The following is a 16,369-nucleotide window of genomic DNA, read 5'->3' as shown; positions in this document are numbered from 1 at the left end:
AGGGTTAGGGTTGTGTTAGGGTTGTTTTGGGGTTGTGTTAGGGTTAGGGTTGTGTTAGGGTTGTGTTTGGGTTGTGTTAGGGTTGTGTTAAGGTTGTGTTTGGGTTAGGAAACTCATTTAACTCATTTAACTCAAGGAAGTGCAAGAACAGTTAGGGTTGTATTACAACAAGAACAGTTAGGGTTGTATTACAACAAGAACAGTTAGGGTTGTGTTACAACAAGAACAGTTAGGGTTGTATTACAACAAGAACAGTTAGGGTTAGGGTTGTGTTACAACAAGAACAGTTAGGGTTGTATTACAACAAGAACAGTTAGGGTTGTATTACAACAAGAACAGTCTGACCTACAGGTCTGTGGCTAAGTTGGTGTAGTACTGTGCTTTACTGACCTGTATTTTCTCCACCTCCTCGTTGCATTCTCTCTTCAGCTGCAGGAGGGCTGCCTGGTGTTCTGGAGGACAGAGAGAGTCGACTCATCAACATAAACAGGAACAAAACTATCACAACTGAACTGTGTTCTACTTCACATATGGTTACCATTCCTCGTCGTGTTCCCTTAATCACACTTAAGCCATTTATAGATGTATCTGTTTGTTGGATAATCTTGGCATGGGTGTTTTCTTTGTAGGATAAACAGCTGGTGCTTAGGTGTGTTTTTAAGAGTGTGTGCACAAGGAGAGTCCCCTGACAAAACACACACACACACACACACACACACACACACACACACACACACACACACACACACACACACACACACACACACACACACACACACACACACACACACACACACACACACACATCTGATGTGTTTTCTGAGGGATTAGAATTGAAGAACTTAATGGAATAGCTCCTGTCACCACCGTACACACAGCCTGTCCCTAAACACTGCCCATGTGACATTACTCATCTAGAGACCAGGAAGCAGCCTGATGCTGTGGACAGTCACAGGGACAGGGTGGAGTATTTACCTTACAATTAGACCATGGTATTGTACATGTACCATAGAGATACCACAGAGCAAACATTGACTCTCTCTCTCTCTGTCTCTCTGTCTCTCTGTCTCTCTGTCTCTCTCCCCCTCCCCTCTCTGTCTCTCTGTCTCTCTGTCTCTCTGTCTCTCTGTCTCTCTGTCTCTCTGTCTCTCTCCCCCCTCCCCTCTCTGTCTCTCTCTCTCTCTCTGTCTCTCTGTCTCTCTCTCTCTCCCCCTCCCCTCTGTCTCTCTGTCTCTCTGTCTCTCTGTCTCTCTGTCTCTCTGTCTCTCCCCCCTCCCCTCTCTCTCTCTCTCTCTTTGTCTCTCTCTTTCTCTGTCTATCCACTGTTCTGTCTACTACATACTGTAACCCATAGAGCTCAGTTAGTCACAGCAAGAAGCTGGCCCGGCTGGCTGCATGGGCCACATGGGTCAAGGCTACGGGCTGAATCCTTGTGATCTTGAGATCTGTACATAGAACTAGAATCTCTCTTTGACGTCATGATTATATATTATTATATTATCAGAGGTATCTCACACACATATCCACATACCTCAAGTTAGTGTAGCATTCCAGCCATAGCGAATATGTGTTTACTAGTAGATTACCTGCTTCTGTGTATTTCAGTCCAACCTTCTCCTCCTTAGTCGGGGGCCAGATGGCCTGCAGACGGCCTGGGGTGGACCGGTCCTCTCCATCACCTGAGATCGATGCCTCCGGCTGGGGGGATAACAGCAACAGAACATTAGGAAAAATATTACAAAGTAATGCTTTATCAGGCATAGAGCACTTACTACAGACGTCACTGAGTAATGAAATGACTGCATGGTAATCACTCATATAATCAGTATTTGTATGTATGCACTGTGCTGTAAGTCACTTTGGATAAAAGTGAGAAACAGCAAAACATGATAGAGTGTAGACAAAGACAGAGCTAGACAACAAAACACAGATGCATACTTTTGAGTCAGTGATGTTTTTCTTTTCAGGAGTCTTGGAGGTTCTCTCAAAGATCCAGGCCTTCCTCTTTGCCTCCTGGTCCCCCCTGTCTCCCTCTCTCCTCAGGGGCCTGGGGATGAAGAAGGCCTTGAAGGCATCGAACGCCACCTCAGCACTGGAGGGAGGAGGCTTCTGAGGTTCTAAAGGTTCTGAGAGTTCTAGAGTCTGTGAAGGTTCTGAAGATTTCGGAGGCTCTATCAAAGACAGAACTTCAGTCTTCTCTTTCTCTGTGTCCTGGTCTGTCTTTTTCTCCTCTCCTGTTTTCTGCTGTTCTCCTCCCTCTTCCTGTTCTGTCTTCTCCTTCTCCTCCATCCCATCCTCAGGTTCAACTCTGACTCCTTCGGTCTCGTCTGAGGGTTCTGACTCGCTCCTGTCCTCTGCTGTAGACTCCCTCCTCTCCTCTCCTGTAGACTCCCACCTGTCCTCTCCTGAAGACTCCCTCCTCTCCTCTCCTGTAGACTCCCTCCTGTCCTCTCCTGAAGACTTCCTCCTCTCCTCTTCTGTAGACTCCTTCCTCTCCTTTCCTGTAAACTCCCTCCTGTCCTCTCCTGTAAACTCCTCTGTCTTACTGTTAACATCCTTCTCCAGGTTCAGGAACTGGGAGAGCTGGTCCAAGAAGCTCCCCTGCCTCCTGCGAACTGCCTTCAGCTTTCTCCTCACAAGCTTGTCCACACTCAGGCCTGCTGGGGTTGATGTTTTGATCTTGCCCACTATGTCCTGATCCGGCACTGTCGCCCCCTTCTTTGGGATCCTCAGACCACTGAACAAGGCAGGGAATTGGAGGGGCTTGTCCACTGGGGAACCGGGGGAGAAGGTGGTTCTGGTGGAGATGGTGCCAGAGGGAGGGCCACTGGTTGGACCTGGGGTTAAGGCTGGGAGCCCATCCTGGGGACTGGCTGGTGCTGGGAGCCCGTCCAGGGGACTGGCTGGTGCTGGGGTTGGGGCTCCATCCTGGGGACTGGCTGGGGTTGGGGCTCCGTCCTGGGGACTGGCTGGTTCTGGGGTTGGGACTCCATCCTGGGGACTGGCTGGTGCTGGGGTTGGGGCTCCATCCTGGGGACTGGCTGGGGTTGGGGCTCCACCCTGGGGACTGGCTGGGGTTGGGGCTCCATCCTGGGGACTGGCTGGTGCTGGGGTTGGGATTCCATCCTGGGGACTGGCTGGTGCTGGGGTTGGGACTCCATCCTGGGGACTGGCTGGTGCTGGGGTTGGGACTCCATCCTGGGGACTGGCTGGTGCTGGGGTTGGGACTCCATCCTGGGGACTGGCTGGTGCTGGGGTTGGGACTCCATCCTGGGGGCTACAGGGCTGAGAGGACTGGGCTGTAGAATGGGCTGTGATCTCAGACACAGGAGCAGATGCGTGAGGAAGTTCCTCGACCAGTGCATTAACAGTCTCCCCAGCCTTTAACAGTCTCTCAGTTTCAGGATCTCCAGCTTCTAACAGACTCTCAGTTTCAGGATCTCCAGCCTCTAACAGACTCTCAGTTTCAGGATCTCCAGCTTCTAACAGTCTCTCAGTTTCAGGATCTCCAGCTTCTAACAGACTCTCAGTTTCAGGATCTCCAGCCTCTAACAGACTCTCAGTTTCAGGATCTCCAGCCTCTAACAGGCTCTCAGTTTCAGGATCTCCAGCCTCTAACAGGCTCTCAGTTTCAGGATCTCCAGCCTCTAACAGACTCTCAGTTTCAGGATCTCCAGCTTCTAACAGTCTCTCAGTTTCAGGATCTCCAGCTTCTAACAGACCCTCAGTTTCAGGATCTCCAGCTTCTAACTGTCTCTCAGTTTCAGGATCTCCAGCCTCTAACAGACTCTCAGTTTCAGGATCTCCAGCCTCTAACAGACTCTCAGTTTCAGGATCTCCAGCCTCTAACAGACTCTCAGTTTCAGGATCTCCAGCTTCTAACTGTCTCTCAGTTTCAGAGTCTGTATGCTGCCGGTCATCAGATATAGGCTCAGTCCTGGTCATGGTTATCACCAGTTTTCTGGTGTTTGAAGGTAGTGATGTACTAGTAGCAGGTTCCCCAGCCATTACTGCAGAGGGGTTAGCAAGGTCTGTGGCTACAACATCAGCAGCAGGTAAGTCTTTGCTGTCAGCAGGTGAGTCTTGGCTGTGGTTATCATATGTAAATATTTCCTGATAACTTCTGGCTCGTGGATTGGTTTCACTGTCTGTTAACCAGGCCAGCCTGTTGTAGTTGTCTGTCGACACCTCTGTGTGCTTCATCTCCTTGACTTTGTCTTTATCATGATTGTTTGTGACCCTATCTTGATGACGGTTGTTTGTTGACACACACTGACTGTGCTGGTCAGTTGATTCCAACTTGTCTGTACTGGGACAGTCAGTTGTCATGTCCTGATTGGCTGTGTCTGTGGTATTTTGTGTGTCTATAGGCTCCTTCATACTGCAGTCCTCTGAAGACACACTGTTCCTATGTTTGTTTATCATCACTCTCTGTTCAACAGGGTCAGTTGACCCACTATATCCTTGTAAGTGGGACAGCCTTTCTGAAATGCAATCATCTGATTGGTCTGTTGACTCACCATATATACGTAAATGAGACTCTGAAATGATGTCTTCTGGTTGGACAAGACAGTTGCTGTTTGCATTCTCTTCCTTTTCTGAGTCCATGTTCCTCGGTACTACAGTCGTCTGGCCCAGAGTTCCATTCATGCTGTCATGTTCCATAACTGTGGTGGTAGTGGTGGATTCTCCATTCTTCTGCACCACACCTACTGCACTTGAATCCTTTCCTTCTGTCCTCTCATTTCCATGGACTTCAACAACTTCATGACTGCTGTGGATGTTCCCAGGAGAAGTGTCGGGAGAAGTGTCTGTCTCGCTCTCTTCGGAGAGAGTCCGGAAGAACTTCAGGACCGCCATCATGTCGTCAGGACGCTGAGACTCTGACCTGTCTGGGTGAGTAAAGACGGTGGAGAATCTGTCAAGGAATGAGTTGGAAGAGGCCTTCCCCTGAGCGGCGTCAGTGTTGTCGTTAGTGTTCACTCCGTTCATGGTTGAGATCTTTATCCAATGCAGGTTTAAATCATGTAAAAATAAATCAGAACTAATATGATTCAGGTCCAAAGCACAGTCAGCGATCTCCCCACATACCGTTCAGTTTAATGCATGTCATGGACTTTAATCTGTCTCCAATCCAGGTAATGCTGTGTTAGTCCAACACAATGTGGCCATTCAGTGTTGATGGGAAATAATACATCTATACACCTGAAGAAACAAAGGAAAATAACTTGACAAATAACAAAAAGGCAACTCAAATTAAAACCTCTTTTTGTAGCCGCTGTAACAGTTGATGGAAGTTTGAGTATTTATAATCTTTGATAGATCCTCCAAACGTTGAAGGGTTTTAATGGGGATACCACATGCCAGAGCTCGAAAATATTTTGTGGGGAAGAAACATCAGCATGGAAAAAGTAACCAGAAATAGCATTTCGTCATGCAGTGAGTCATGCAGTGAGTTAGCTACCAGTACTTTTTGCAACACATTCTAAAAGTACTGGAAAAAAGGCAATGCTTCAAAGAGAGTTGAGCTCTATTATTCACCAGTCTCATCTTCTACTTCTCTGTTCAGATCCCCCTGTCTTCTGTTCAGATTCCTCTGTCTTCTGTTCAGATCCCCCTGTCTTCTGTTCAGATCCCTCTGTCTTCTGTTCAGATCCCTCTGTCTTCTGTTCAGATCCCTCTGTCTTCTGTTCAGATCCCTCTGTCTTCTGTTCAGATTCCTCTGTCTTCTGTTCAGATCCCCCTGTCTTCTGTTCAGATCCCTCTGTCTTCAGTTCAGATCCCCCTGTCTTCTGTTCAGATCCCCCTGTCTTCTGTTCAGATCCCCCTGTCTTCTGTTCAGATCCCTCTATCTTCTGTTCAGATCCCTCTATCTTCTGTTCAGATCCCCCTGTCTTCTGTTCAGATCCCCCTGTCTTCTGTTCAGATCCCCCTATCTTCTGTTCAGATCCCCCTGTCTTCTGTTCACATCCCCCTGTCTTCTGTCGTTATCTTACATCCTCTAGAAACATAATAAGTAAAAGCAGGTAATCTTTTGGTCTGGTCCTCTTCTCCTCTAACTATCCAGCCTCTCCTTCCCTGTTCACCAAAGACAATCTGCTTCTGCCTTAGACTGCAGCAGACCTCTTCCTCCTCCAACTATCCAACTTCTTCTTCTCTCCTTACTGATGACACTCGAGCTCAGCAGTAGCACGACCGTATCAGACTGTGACTGACCACGCCCTGAGAGTTCAGTTTTGGAGTGATACTCTGGTATCCACCCAGACCACAGCACAGCACACCCAGACTGACTGACTGTAGGGTAAATGGGAGACAGTACACTTCTTCAAGCGCTGAGCTCTATAGTGGCAGCCTATAGTGACGTGGCTGTGGAAGTCTCCGTCTCCACTCAGCATTTCTGACCCCACCTACACTTCTTAAACCAATAGAAAGTTGGTCTTGTTTTCTCACATTATTTGTTTATTTTGATCCCCATTAGCTTTTGTAGAAGCATCAGCTACTCTTCCTGGGATCCACAAAGTAACAAAACACTGATTGACTGATAGACAAGGACAGTTACACATAACACTGATACACTGATAGACAAGGACAGTCACACAAAACACTGATACACTGATAGACAAGGACAGTCACACAAAACACTAATACACTGATAGACAAGGACAGTCACACAAAACACATAATAAATTACAAAGTACAAATTATGACAGGCCATTGTGTTTAAAATGGCTAGTGTATTTGCATGGCTGTCTACAGATCAGTCTCCACCCTTGTATGTGTTTAATTTGCCGGCTATCGCTGCATGTTGCAAAGTGAAACTATTGATATAACTTGTGTTGAGATTTACTGTACTCTATATGATACGGAGCAAATTTAATCACAAAGCCTGATCTTAGTAATCATATGGCCTACGACTTAAGTAGCCTACCTGGTTAAATAAAGGTGAAATAAAAAAATTAAATGAAAAAGTTGAAATGCACTTTCCTATTGCTTTGCCATGTAATGGTTACCAGGGTGGGCTATTGGGATTCTCAAGCATGGACCTGTTTACGTAAGAGAAATGAAACCAGATAATCCGGTAGCAAATAGCAATAGGATACAATTAGAGAGAATGAAATGCAAATTATCCAGCTCACTGGTTCAAATCCAATGCCAGGGGATAATGTATAGTGTAGCTAAAAACATTATATCATATTTATCATGAATTCAGGAATCTTCAGATAATGCGATTTTTTTATATTTGCTAAAGAAATCCCTTACGGAAACCTATCAGAATCTCTACATTTTGTAGTACATGTACAGTGCATTCTGAAAGTTTTCAGACTCCTTGACATTTTTAACATTTTGGTCTGTTACAGCCTTATTCTAAAATGGATTAAATAAAAAAAGATCCTCAGCAATCTACACACAATAAATACCCCATAATGACAAAGCGAATCACGTTTTAATAAATGTTTGCAAATGTATAAAAAAAAATACAGAAATACTTTATTTACATTAGTATTCAGACCCTTTGTTATGAGACTCGAAATTGAGCTAAGGTGAATCCTGTTTCATTTGATTATCCATGACACGTTTCTACAACTTGATTGGAGTCCACCTGTGGTAAATTCAATTGATTGGACAAGATTTGGAAAGAAACACACCTATCTATATAAGGTCCCACAGTTGACAGTGCATGTCAGAGTAAAAAGCAAGCCATGAGCTCCGAGACAGGATTGTGTTGAGGCACAGATCTGTGGAAGGGTACCAAAGAATTTCTGCAGCATTGAAGGTCTCCAAGAACACAGTGGCCTCCATCATTCTTAAATGGAAGAAGTTAGGAGCCACCAAGACTCTCCCTCGAGCTTCCATGGTCACTCAAGCTCCAGAGTTCGCCTGTGGAGATGAGAGAACCTTCCAGGACAACGATCTTTGCAACACTCCACCAATCAGGCCTTTATGGTAGAGTGGCCAGATGGAAGCCACTCCTCAGTAAAAGGCACATGACAGCCCGCTTGGCATTTGCTAAAAGGTACCTAAAGGACTCTCAGACCATGAGAAACAAAATTCTCTGGTTTGATTAAATCAAGATTAAACTATTTGGCCTGAATGCCAAGCGTCACATCTGGAGGAAACCAGGCACCGCTCATCACCTGGCCAATACCATCCCTACGGTGAAGCATGGTGGTGGCAGCATCATGCTGTGGGGATGTTATTCAGCAGCAGGGACTGGGCAGAGAGATCCTTGATGAAAACCTGCTCCAGAGCACTCAGGACCTCAGACTTGGGCGAAGTTCACCTTCCAACAGGACAACGACCCTAAGCACACAGCCAAGACAACACAGGAGTGGCTTCGGGGCTAGTCTCTGAATGTGCTTGAGTGATCCAGCCAGAGCCCGGACTTGAACCCGATCAAACATCTCTGGAGAGACCTGAAAATAGCTGTGCAGCAATGCTCCCCATCCAACATGACAGAGCTTGAGAGGATCTGCAGAGAATGGGAGAAACTCCTCAAATACATAAGTGCCAAGCTTGTAGCGACATACTGAAGAAGACTTGAGGCTGTAATTGCTGCCAAAAGTGCTTCAACAAAGTACTGAGTATAGGGTCTGGATACTTATGTAAATGTGATATTTCCGGGTTTTTTTGTTTTATAAATGTGCTAAAAATTCTAAAAAACAGGTTTTGCTTTGTCATTATGGGGTATTATGTGTAGATTGATGAGGGGGAAAAAACGATTTAATCCATTTTAGAATAAGGATGTAACATATCAAAATGTAGAAAAAGTCAAGGGGTCTGAATACTTTCCGAATGCACTGTATATCATAACTTGGGAAAAGAAAGGGGGATACCTAGTTAGTTGTACAACAGAATGTATTCAACTGAAATGTGTCTTCCACATTTAACCCAACCCCTCTGAATCTGAGAGGTGCAGGGGGCTGCCTTAATCGACATCCACGTCTTCGAGCGCCCGGGGAACAGTGAGTTAACTGCCTTGCTCAGGGGCAGAACAACAGATTTTTACCTTGTCAGCTCGGGGATTTGATCCAGCAACCTTTCGGTTACTGGCCCAACGCTCTAACCACTAGCTTGGAGATGATTACTATGCAAGCTTGGCACACAGTCAAGTGAACGTACTCTCGGCACACAGTCAAGCGGACAGGTGCATTTCTGAGTATTTAAAGGACTTTCAATTAGCTATTAAGGGGTTAAGTTGGAGAAGGAGGTTTATGGTTCACCGTGTCAGTATGTTATTGTGTGAAGAGTAGATGCAGAGGTTCCTACAAGTTGCTGTAGACCACCAAGGCCCTTTAAAAACATGTAATAACCCCTTGATCAAATCAAACCATACACTTTTACAAACCATGTATTAGTACAGTGTTATCAATCCTAAAAGCTGATAATGGTGTTAAAGTAGAAAACGTTGTGTGATATGAATGACCACCGATCCAGAGAAAAGTTAACACAGACGTGGCCAGTGAGAGGTTAACAGGATTTTAGGTGTGACAGGTGCAGAGCAGGCCAACAACACCCCCCCCCCCCCCCCTGCAAGCTGCTTAAACAGCCAGGCCAGGTGTGGCAAAGGATAGCAGGCAGACAGCTAGTGGGCAGCAGAAATCCACTCAACACACACACACACACACACACACACACACACACACACACACACACACACACACACACACACACACACACACACACACACACACACACACACAGTGCATTCAGAACCCATAGGGCAGTGGTGAGAGGTACAATTCACACAAAGCATCAAAACATCCCTTTGGTTAAGTAATAGCTGAAAACATTGTTCAACAACACAGAGCCAAGCAGCTTTCCATTCCTAAGTCTCTTTTACACAAAATAAATCATTCTAATAAAAAATAAAGCATTATACCTGGATGCTTTAAGTAAAACGTATCTGATATTTCTAAGACGTCAGAATAACTCACTCGCTGTGGGGAGAAAGACAAGTTGCTGGTGATGTCATCTTCCAAGGGTGTGATCCTGAGGAAGTCGACGTGTTTGGGGCGAGAGGGGCGGGACAGGGACCGGCAGTATGACAGAGAATCCTCCACCTCTCTCTGCCAGATCTCTTCCTGTCTCCTCGGGGCCTCGTCTGGGGAGAGAAACAGGACAGTTGCATTAAATAAAAGCGTTGGGAGCATTCAATAACGTGTGGGTTTCTTCCTACAGCTACACGTGACTGGATGTACGAATAGCACTTGTAACTTACACACAAGACATCACAGAGAGTTCAACCTAAGCAGGAAGACATAACCACTGATACAGGTTGGTTGCGGTCAATTCAGTTTCAATTCAGTGAAATACCAGAAAGTGAATTGAAATTCAATGAATGAATGGAGAAATGCTCACGTAAACTCTTGATCAGGGTAGGGTGAAATGGGTATTTGTGTGATGTACTTAAGTCCAGTTTCAACTTCTATTAAAGTGTCTTTACAGCTTGCCTAGGGATGACATCACCAGTTACAGTACAACTACACAGTACAGCTTCAATAGGAGGCCAAATGTTTCCCTACATTTCCACAAGTATTGTCTGTGTATAATGACCAGGGCATTGCCATTGTATGGTTCTGTATCAGGTTGAGCTGTGGCACCACCTTCAGAAATAGAAGAGGAATTGCAGCCAATGTAATATCAGACACTATCAGCTGGGCTACATGAACTCAGTGATCCAGCACATAAAACAGCTGGGCTACATGAACTCAGTGATCCAGCCCATAAAAACAGCTGGGCTACATGAACTCAGTGATCCAGCCCATAAAACAGCTGGGCTACATGAACTCAGTGATCCAGCCCATAAAACAGCTGGGCTACATGAACTCAGTGATCCAGCCCATAAAACAGCTGGGCTACATGAACTCAGTGATCCAGCCCATAAAACAGCTGGGCTACATGAACTCAGTGATCCAGCCCATAAAACAGCTGGGCTACATGAACTCAGTGATCCAGCCCATAAAACAGCTGGGCTACATGAACTCAGTGATCCAGCCCATAAAACAGCTGGGCTACATGAACTCAGTGATCCAGCCCATAAAACAGCTGGGCTACATGAACTCAATAGACCCTTTTCCAGTACACTACACACTGACGTCACGAACAGATGCGCACGAAGCCATCGCCATCTGCGCCCATTCAACATTGCCTTCATTTACTTTAGTGGGTTCTCATATGCTTACAATTAGGTTTTGATTCTTGCTTGAACAGTTGCTAAGATTATATTTGGTTGTTATCTTTGCAAAAATAACTGTGCATTTGCAGAAGTTGTTAGCTAGAATGCTAATGCTCATTTATATAGGCTGCAGCAAAAGCTTGCCAAAAAGCCATTTTACTGGTTTAAAGTGCTTTTTTAAGTATAATGCATTTGATTTGCAATAATGACACATACATACAAAGAAGGACATTCATATGAGCCTTCAAATCCAAATGCAATCCAAAAGTAGTGTGACAGGCACTCATAAGCAACATGTAAATAGAGGCGAGAGAGAGAGAGAAAGAGTCAGAGACAGACAGAGAGACAGAGAGAAAGATAGACAGAGAGACAGAGAGAGAAATATACAGACAGAAACTGAGACAGAGAGAGAGACTGAGACAGATTTTGTACTTTAACCATTTGCTCATCGTTACAACACTGTATATATACATAATATGACATCTGTAATGTCTTTATTCTTTAGGAAATTCTGTGAGTGTAATGTTTACTGTTCATATTGTTTATTTCACTTTTGTACATTAGCTACTTCACTTGCTTTGGCAATGTTAACATATGTTTCCCATGCCAATAAAGCCCCTTGAATTGAATAGAGAGATAGAGAGAGACTGAGACAGAGAGACAGAGAGATAGAGGGACAGAGATGGAGAGAGAGAGACTAGAGCATAATATGCAGAATATGCCGTGACCAATAACCACAACTTTTACATGAACAAAGTCACTGCAAGGCATAATGGGAGTTTTTCAAACTTAGGGATGTAACTACCATTGCGTAACACCCGCCCTTTGATAATAATAGTTAAAACAACGTAAAGCTCGAGACCACCCACACTGAACCATGCAGGTGAACCCTAGACTGCACTCCTGATTGTTCCTTCCCATTGAGAATTCCCCTGTTTTTCTTTCACACACACAGTAGTCCTTAATCCTGGACCTTGGGTCGACTACAGGTCACTGCACATCCAACCATGGCTGCTAACTTCCCAGGGAGCCCTGTCAGGTGCCCGCCCCATCCCCATGCTTGAACACACACACATACACACACATACACACACACATAAGGATGCTTCTGGTGCATTAAACATGGGTAGAGAGGATGTAGGGGAGTCGGGGAATGACAGACAAAAAGGAAAATATCTGAGTGTGTATGTGTATTTGTGTGTATTTGTGTGTGTGTGTGTGTGTGTGTGTGTGTGTGTGTGTGTGTGTGTGTGTGTGTGTGTGTGCGTGCGTGCGTGCGTGCGTGCGTGTGCGTGTGTGTGCGGGGGTGGGTCTCTAGCGGTCACCTGACTATAGAGAAAGCAGAGTGGTTGAGGCAGAAACAACAGACAGACAGACAGACAGACAGACAGACAGACAGACAGACAGACAGACAGACAGACAGACAGACAGACAGACAGACAGACAGACAGACAGACAGACAGACAGACAGACAGACAGACAGACAGACAGACAGACAGACAGACAGACCGTCAGAGCCTACCTAGAACATCACAGGGCTCTGTCTGCATGTCCATGTATTCACCCCACTGCTCTGTCTGCATGTCCACGTATTCACCCCACTTCTCTGTCTGCATGTCCACGTATTCACCCCACCTCTCTGTCTGCATGTCCACGTATTCACCCCACTTCTCTGTCTGCATGTCCATGTATTCACCCCACTGCTCTGTCTGCATGTCCATGTATTCACCCCACTGCTCTGTCTGCATGTCCATGTATTCACCCCACTCCTCTGTCTGCATGTCCACGTATTCACCCCACTTCTCTGTCTGCATGTCCACGTATTCACCCCATTTCTCTGTCTGCATGTCCACGTATTCACCCCATTTCTCTGTCTGCATGTCCACGTATTCACCCCACTGGACAGAACTCACCTGAAAACAACTTCTACTGTTGTGTGTGTTTAAGGGTCAGTTAACCTGTGCATCTCAGTACACATGCTCAGCAGCGTAACACAATGTGTCTTAATCCATTCTACACAGTATCTTTCCCCCTCCTGTAAACTCCTTTCTCTTCTTATCATTTCGACATGATCAAATACATAAGGTGAGAACTCACCTGAAAACAGCACAGAGGACAAACTGGAAACACCGGGCTCAGTCCAAATGGAGTTTCCTTGGCTCTGGTCATCACTCTGGTACTGATTCATCTTCTGGTTCTGCTCATTCAGCCTCAGGTCCAGCCACGCCACTCTCTTCCTGGCCCCCTTCTTGTCAGCTATCCCTTCTCTGGTGACCGTAGAATAACTGTCTCCTCTCTCCCTACTCCCACCCTGCAGGACCAGACAGCCCAGGGCTGAGTTCTTTCTCCCTTTCCTCTCCTCCTCCTCCTCCCTCATTCTTTTTTTGTCTTCCTGTCTTTCTCCAGGCTGCTGGCAGAGGGACCAAGGCAGGGGACAGCGGTTAAGATGAGGGCTGGACACCCGGGAGGACAGAGGGGACAGGATAGGGGACATCAAGGGGGACATGCTGTCAAAGCTATTGGAGGTCCGCAGGGACGAAGTGCAGTCCAAGATGGCGGAGAGAGAGGACTTCCATTCTCTCATAGGGTCAAAGGTCATGGTGTTGTCATTGGAGAGTTCAGTATGTTCCCATGACGATTCTGAAGTGGTTTGCTCTAAGTTGAAGTTCCAGGTAGTTCCTCTGGACTCTTCTCTTTCTCTATGCCTCACTGACTCCCAGTCCTCGTCCTCCCCTAGACCCTCCATCCTCAGGGCTCTCCGCAGGCTCTGGCTCAGCGCCTCACCCAGGGCACGGAGCTCCTCAACTGGGAGAGGATCTTCCCGAGTGGGCCCCCAATCCTGGATCTTTGGTTGGGGCTGGAGAGAGGGCTGGGTTTGGACAGAAGGTTCTAGCAGTTGTTGATGCTGGGGCTGGAGAGAGGGTGGTGGCTGGACAGACCACTGCAGCTGGGGCTGGAGAGAGGGTGGTGGCTGGACAGACCACTGTAGCTGGGACTGGAGAGAGGGTGGTGGCTGGACAGAACACTGCAGCTGGGACTGGAGAGAGGGTGGTGGCTGGACAGAACACTGCAGCTGGGACTGGAGAGAGGGTGGTGGCTGGACAGAGCACTGCAGCTGGGACTGGAGAGAGGGTGGTGGCTGGACAGAACACTGCAGCTGGGGCTGGAGAGAGGGTGGTGGCTGGACAGAACACTGTAGCTGGGACTGGAGAGAGGGTGGTGGCTGGACAGAGCACTGTAGCTGGGGCTGGAGAGAGGGTGGTGGCTGGACAGAGCACTGCAGCTGGGGCTGGAGAGAGGGTGGTGGCTGGACAGAACACTGCAGCTGGGGCTGGAGAGAGGGTGGTGGCTGGACAGAACACTGCAGCTGGGGCTGGAGAGAGGGTGGTGGCTGGACAGAACACTGCAGCTGGGGCTGGAGAGAGGGTGGTGGCTGGACAGAGCACTGCAGCTGGGGCTGGAGAGAGGGTGGTGGCTGGACAGAACACTGCAGCTGGGACTGGAGAGAGGGTGGTGGCTGGACAGAGCACTGCAGCTGGGACTGGAGAGAGGGTGGTGGCTGGACAGAGCACTGTAGCTGGGGCTGGAGAGAGGGTGGTGGCTGGACAGAACACTGCAGCTGGGACTGGAGAGAGGGTTTTGTCTCTAACACTGACTCTCCTTTAGACACACACCCATCTGGCGTAGAGGTAAACAGTCCAAAAACACTCCCCTCGCTCTCCTCTTTGATCCAGTCAGCGCTGGTGAGACTGACCCTCCGTTTGATCCCTTCCACCTCCTCAATCTTCCCCATAATCCTCCAGGCTGCATCCTTCCTCTCCATCTCCTCACACTGCCGCTGGGCTGACCTCTTTTCGTCCACTCTCTCTATCCTCCACTTCCCCCCCGCTCTACCTCCTTCCTGGCTGGGGCTCAGGGCCTGGGTGGTCCCACCCTCTGGAGACTGCCTGGTGCTGTCCTGTGAATCCTCTACGTCTTGAGATTTAGATGGGAAGGGGGAGGTGTTAGACAATTTGTTGTCGTACACTGAGAGCTCCGTCTCTGATTCAATGTGAACAGGCTCTTCTTTCAGAGTTACAACTTCTCGTGGCGTGCGAGAACCGTAACGGTACTCAAATGGGAGAACTCTGTTTGGAGAAAGAGGGCGGTTCCCATAGAGTAGAACCCCTCTGAGGGAGTCTAGAACAGCGCTGAGGGAGTCTAGAACAGCGCTGAGGGAGTCTAGAACCCCTCTGAGGGAGTCTAGAACAGCGCTGAGGGAGTCTAGAACAGCGCTGAGGGACTCGTGCATGGCTTCTTTGCCCTCCATGACAGTATTCCTCCTCTCCCTCTCTCCTCCCATGACAGTATTCCTCCTCTCTCTCTCTGCTACCATGACAGTGTCACTCTTATCCCTTTCCCCCTCTCCTCCCATAACAGTGTCCCTCTTCTCTCTCTCCCTCTCTCCTCCCATAACAGTGTCCCTCTTCTCTCTCTCCCTCTCTCCTCCCATGACAGTGTCCCTCTTCTCTCTCTCCCTCTCTCCTCCCATGACAGTGTCCCTCTTCTCTCTCTCCCTCTCTCCTCCCATGACAGTGTCCCTCTTCTCTCTCTCCCTCTCTCCTCCCATGTCAGTATCCCTCTTCTCCCTCTCCCTCTCCCTCTCTCCTCCCATGACAGTGTCACTCTTCTCCATCTTCTCTCTCTCTCTTCCTTCCATGACCTTGAAGTTGGAGATACCGCCAGAAGGATAGGCTGGCCTCGGCTCTACAAAACCCCACTGAAGGGTCTCCTCAGCTGGGGGAGCACTCATCATCCACAGTCTCTTCAGCCCCCTTTGCCTGGAGGTCCCTGCTGTCTGTGGTGTCCCAGGGGACAGAGTGAGGGTGTGCTGGAGGCTACAGGTGCAGCTCAGCCCCTCAGAGCTCCTCCTCCTGGTTGTCTGGTGATCTAGTGGAAATCTGGGGGAACAACCATCCCAGGTCTCTGCAGAGCCCAGGTGCCTGAGCTTCCCTCCCTGGTTCCCCATCCCAACCCTGGCCTTGCACTCTGAGCAGAGAGGTAAGAGGGGGAGGTCAGCCAACCAGTGGAGCTCAGAGTCTGACGACGATGAAGAAGCATTCGCCTCGATGTTCTCCTCAAAACTCTGTTTCTGTTTTTTAAAACCATGTTCTTCTGACTGACCCCTCTGCACTGTCTCTGCTAGCTCCTTCT

The 16,369-nt window shown here is 47.8% G+C and overlaps 1 protein-coding gene across 1 annotated transcript in view; it reads right to left on the bottom strand.

The window, feature by feature from the left end:
* The window catches only part of LOC115194429 (formin), a 41,959-nt gene extending 35,560 nt beyond the window's left edge, over window positions 1-6,399 (bottom strand). Inside the window, exons 1-5 of the mRNA XM_029757836.1 lie at window positions 5,542-6,399; window positions 2,547-5,205; window positions 1,939-2,429; window positions 1,587-1,698; window positions 391-452 (exon numbers count right to left, since the gene is read on the bottom strand). Of these exons, the coding sequence (XP_029613696.1) occupies window positions 391-452; window positions 1,587-1,698; window positions 1,939-2,429; window positions 2,547-4,992 (3,111 nt within the window). The 5' untranslated portion in view covers window positions 4,993-5,205; window positions 5,542-6,399. The remainder of the gene's footprint in view (window positions 1-390; window positions 453-1,586; window positions 1,699-1,938; window positions 2,430-2,546; window positions 5,206-5,541) is intronic.
* Window positions 6,400-16,369: the final 9,970 nt, after the last annotated feature.

The sequence above is a fragment of the Salmo trutta genome, chromosome 1 (assembly GCF_901001165.1).
Source record: "Salmo trutta chromosome 1, fSalTru1.1, whole genome shotgun sequence".
NCBI lineage: Eukaryota > Metazoa > Chordata > Actinopteri > Salmoniformes > Salmonidae > Salmo > Salmo trutta.
The sequence above is the reverse complement of the archived record's forward strand: the minus strand, read 5'-3'. Positions and strand labels throughout refer to the sequence as shown.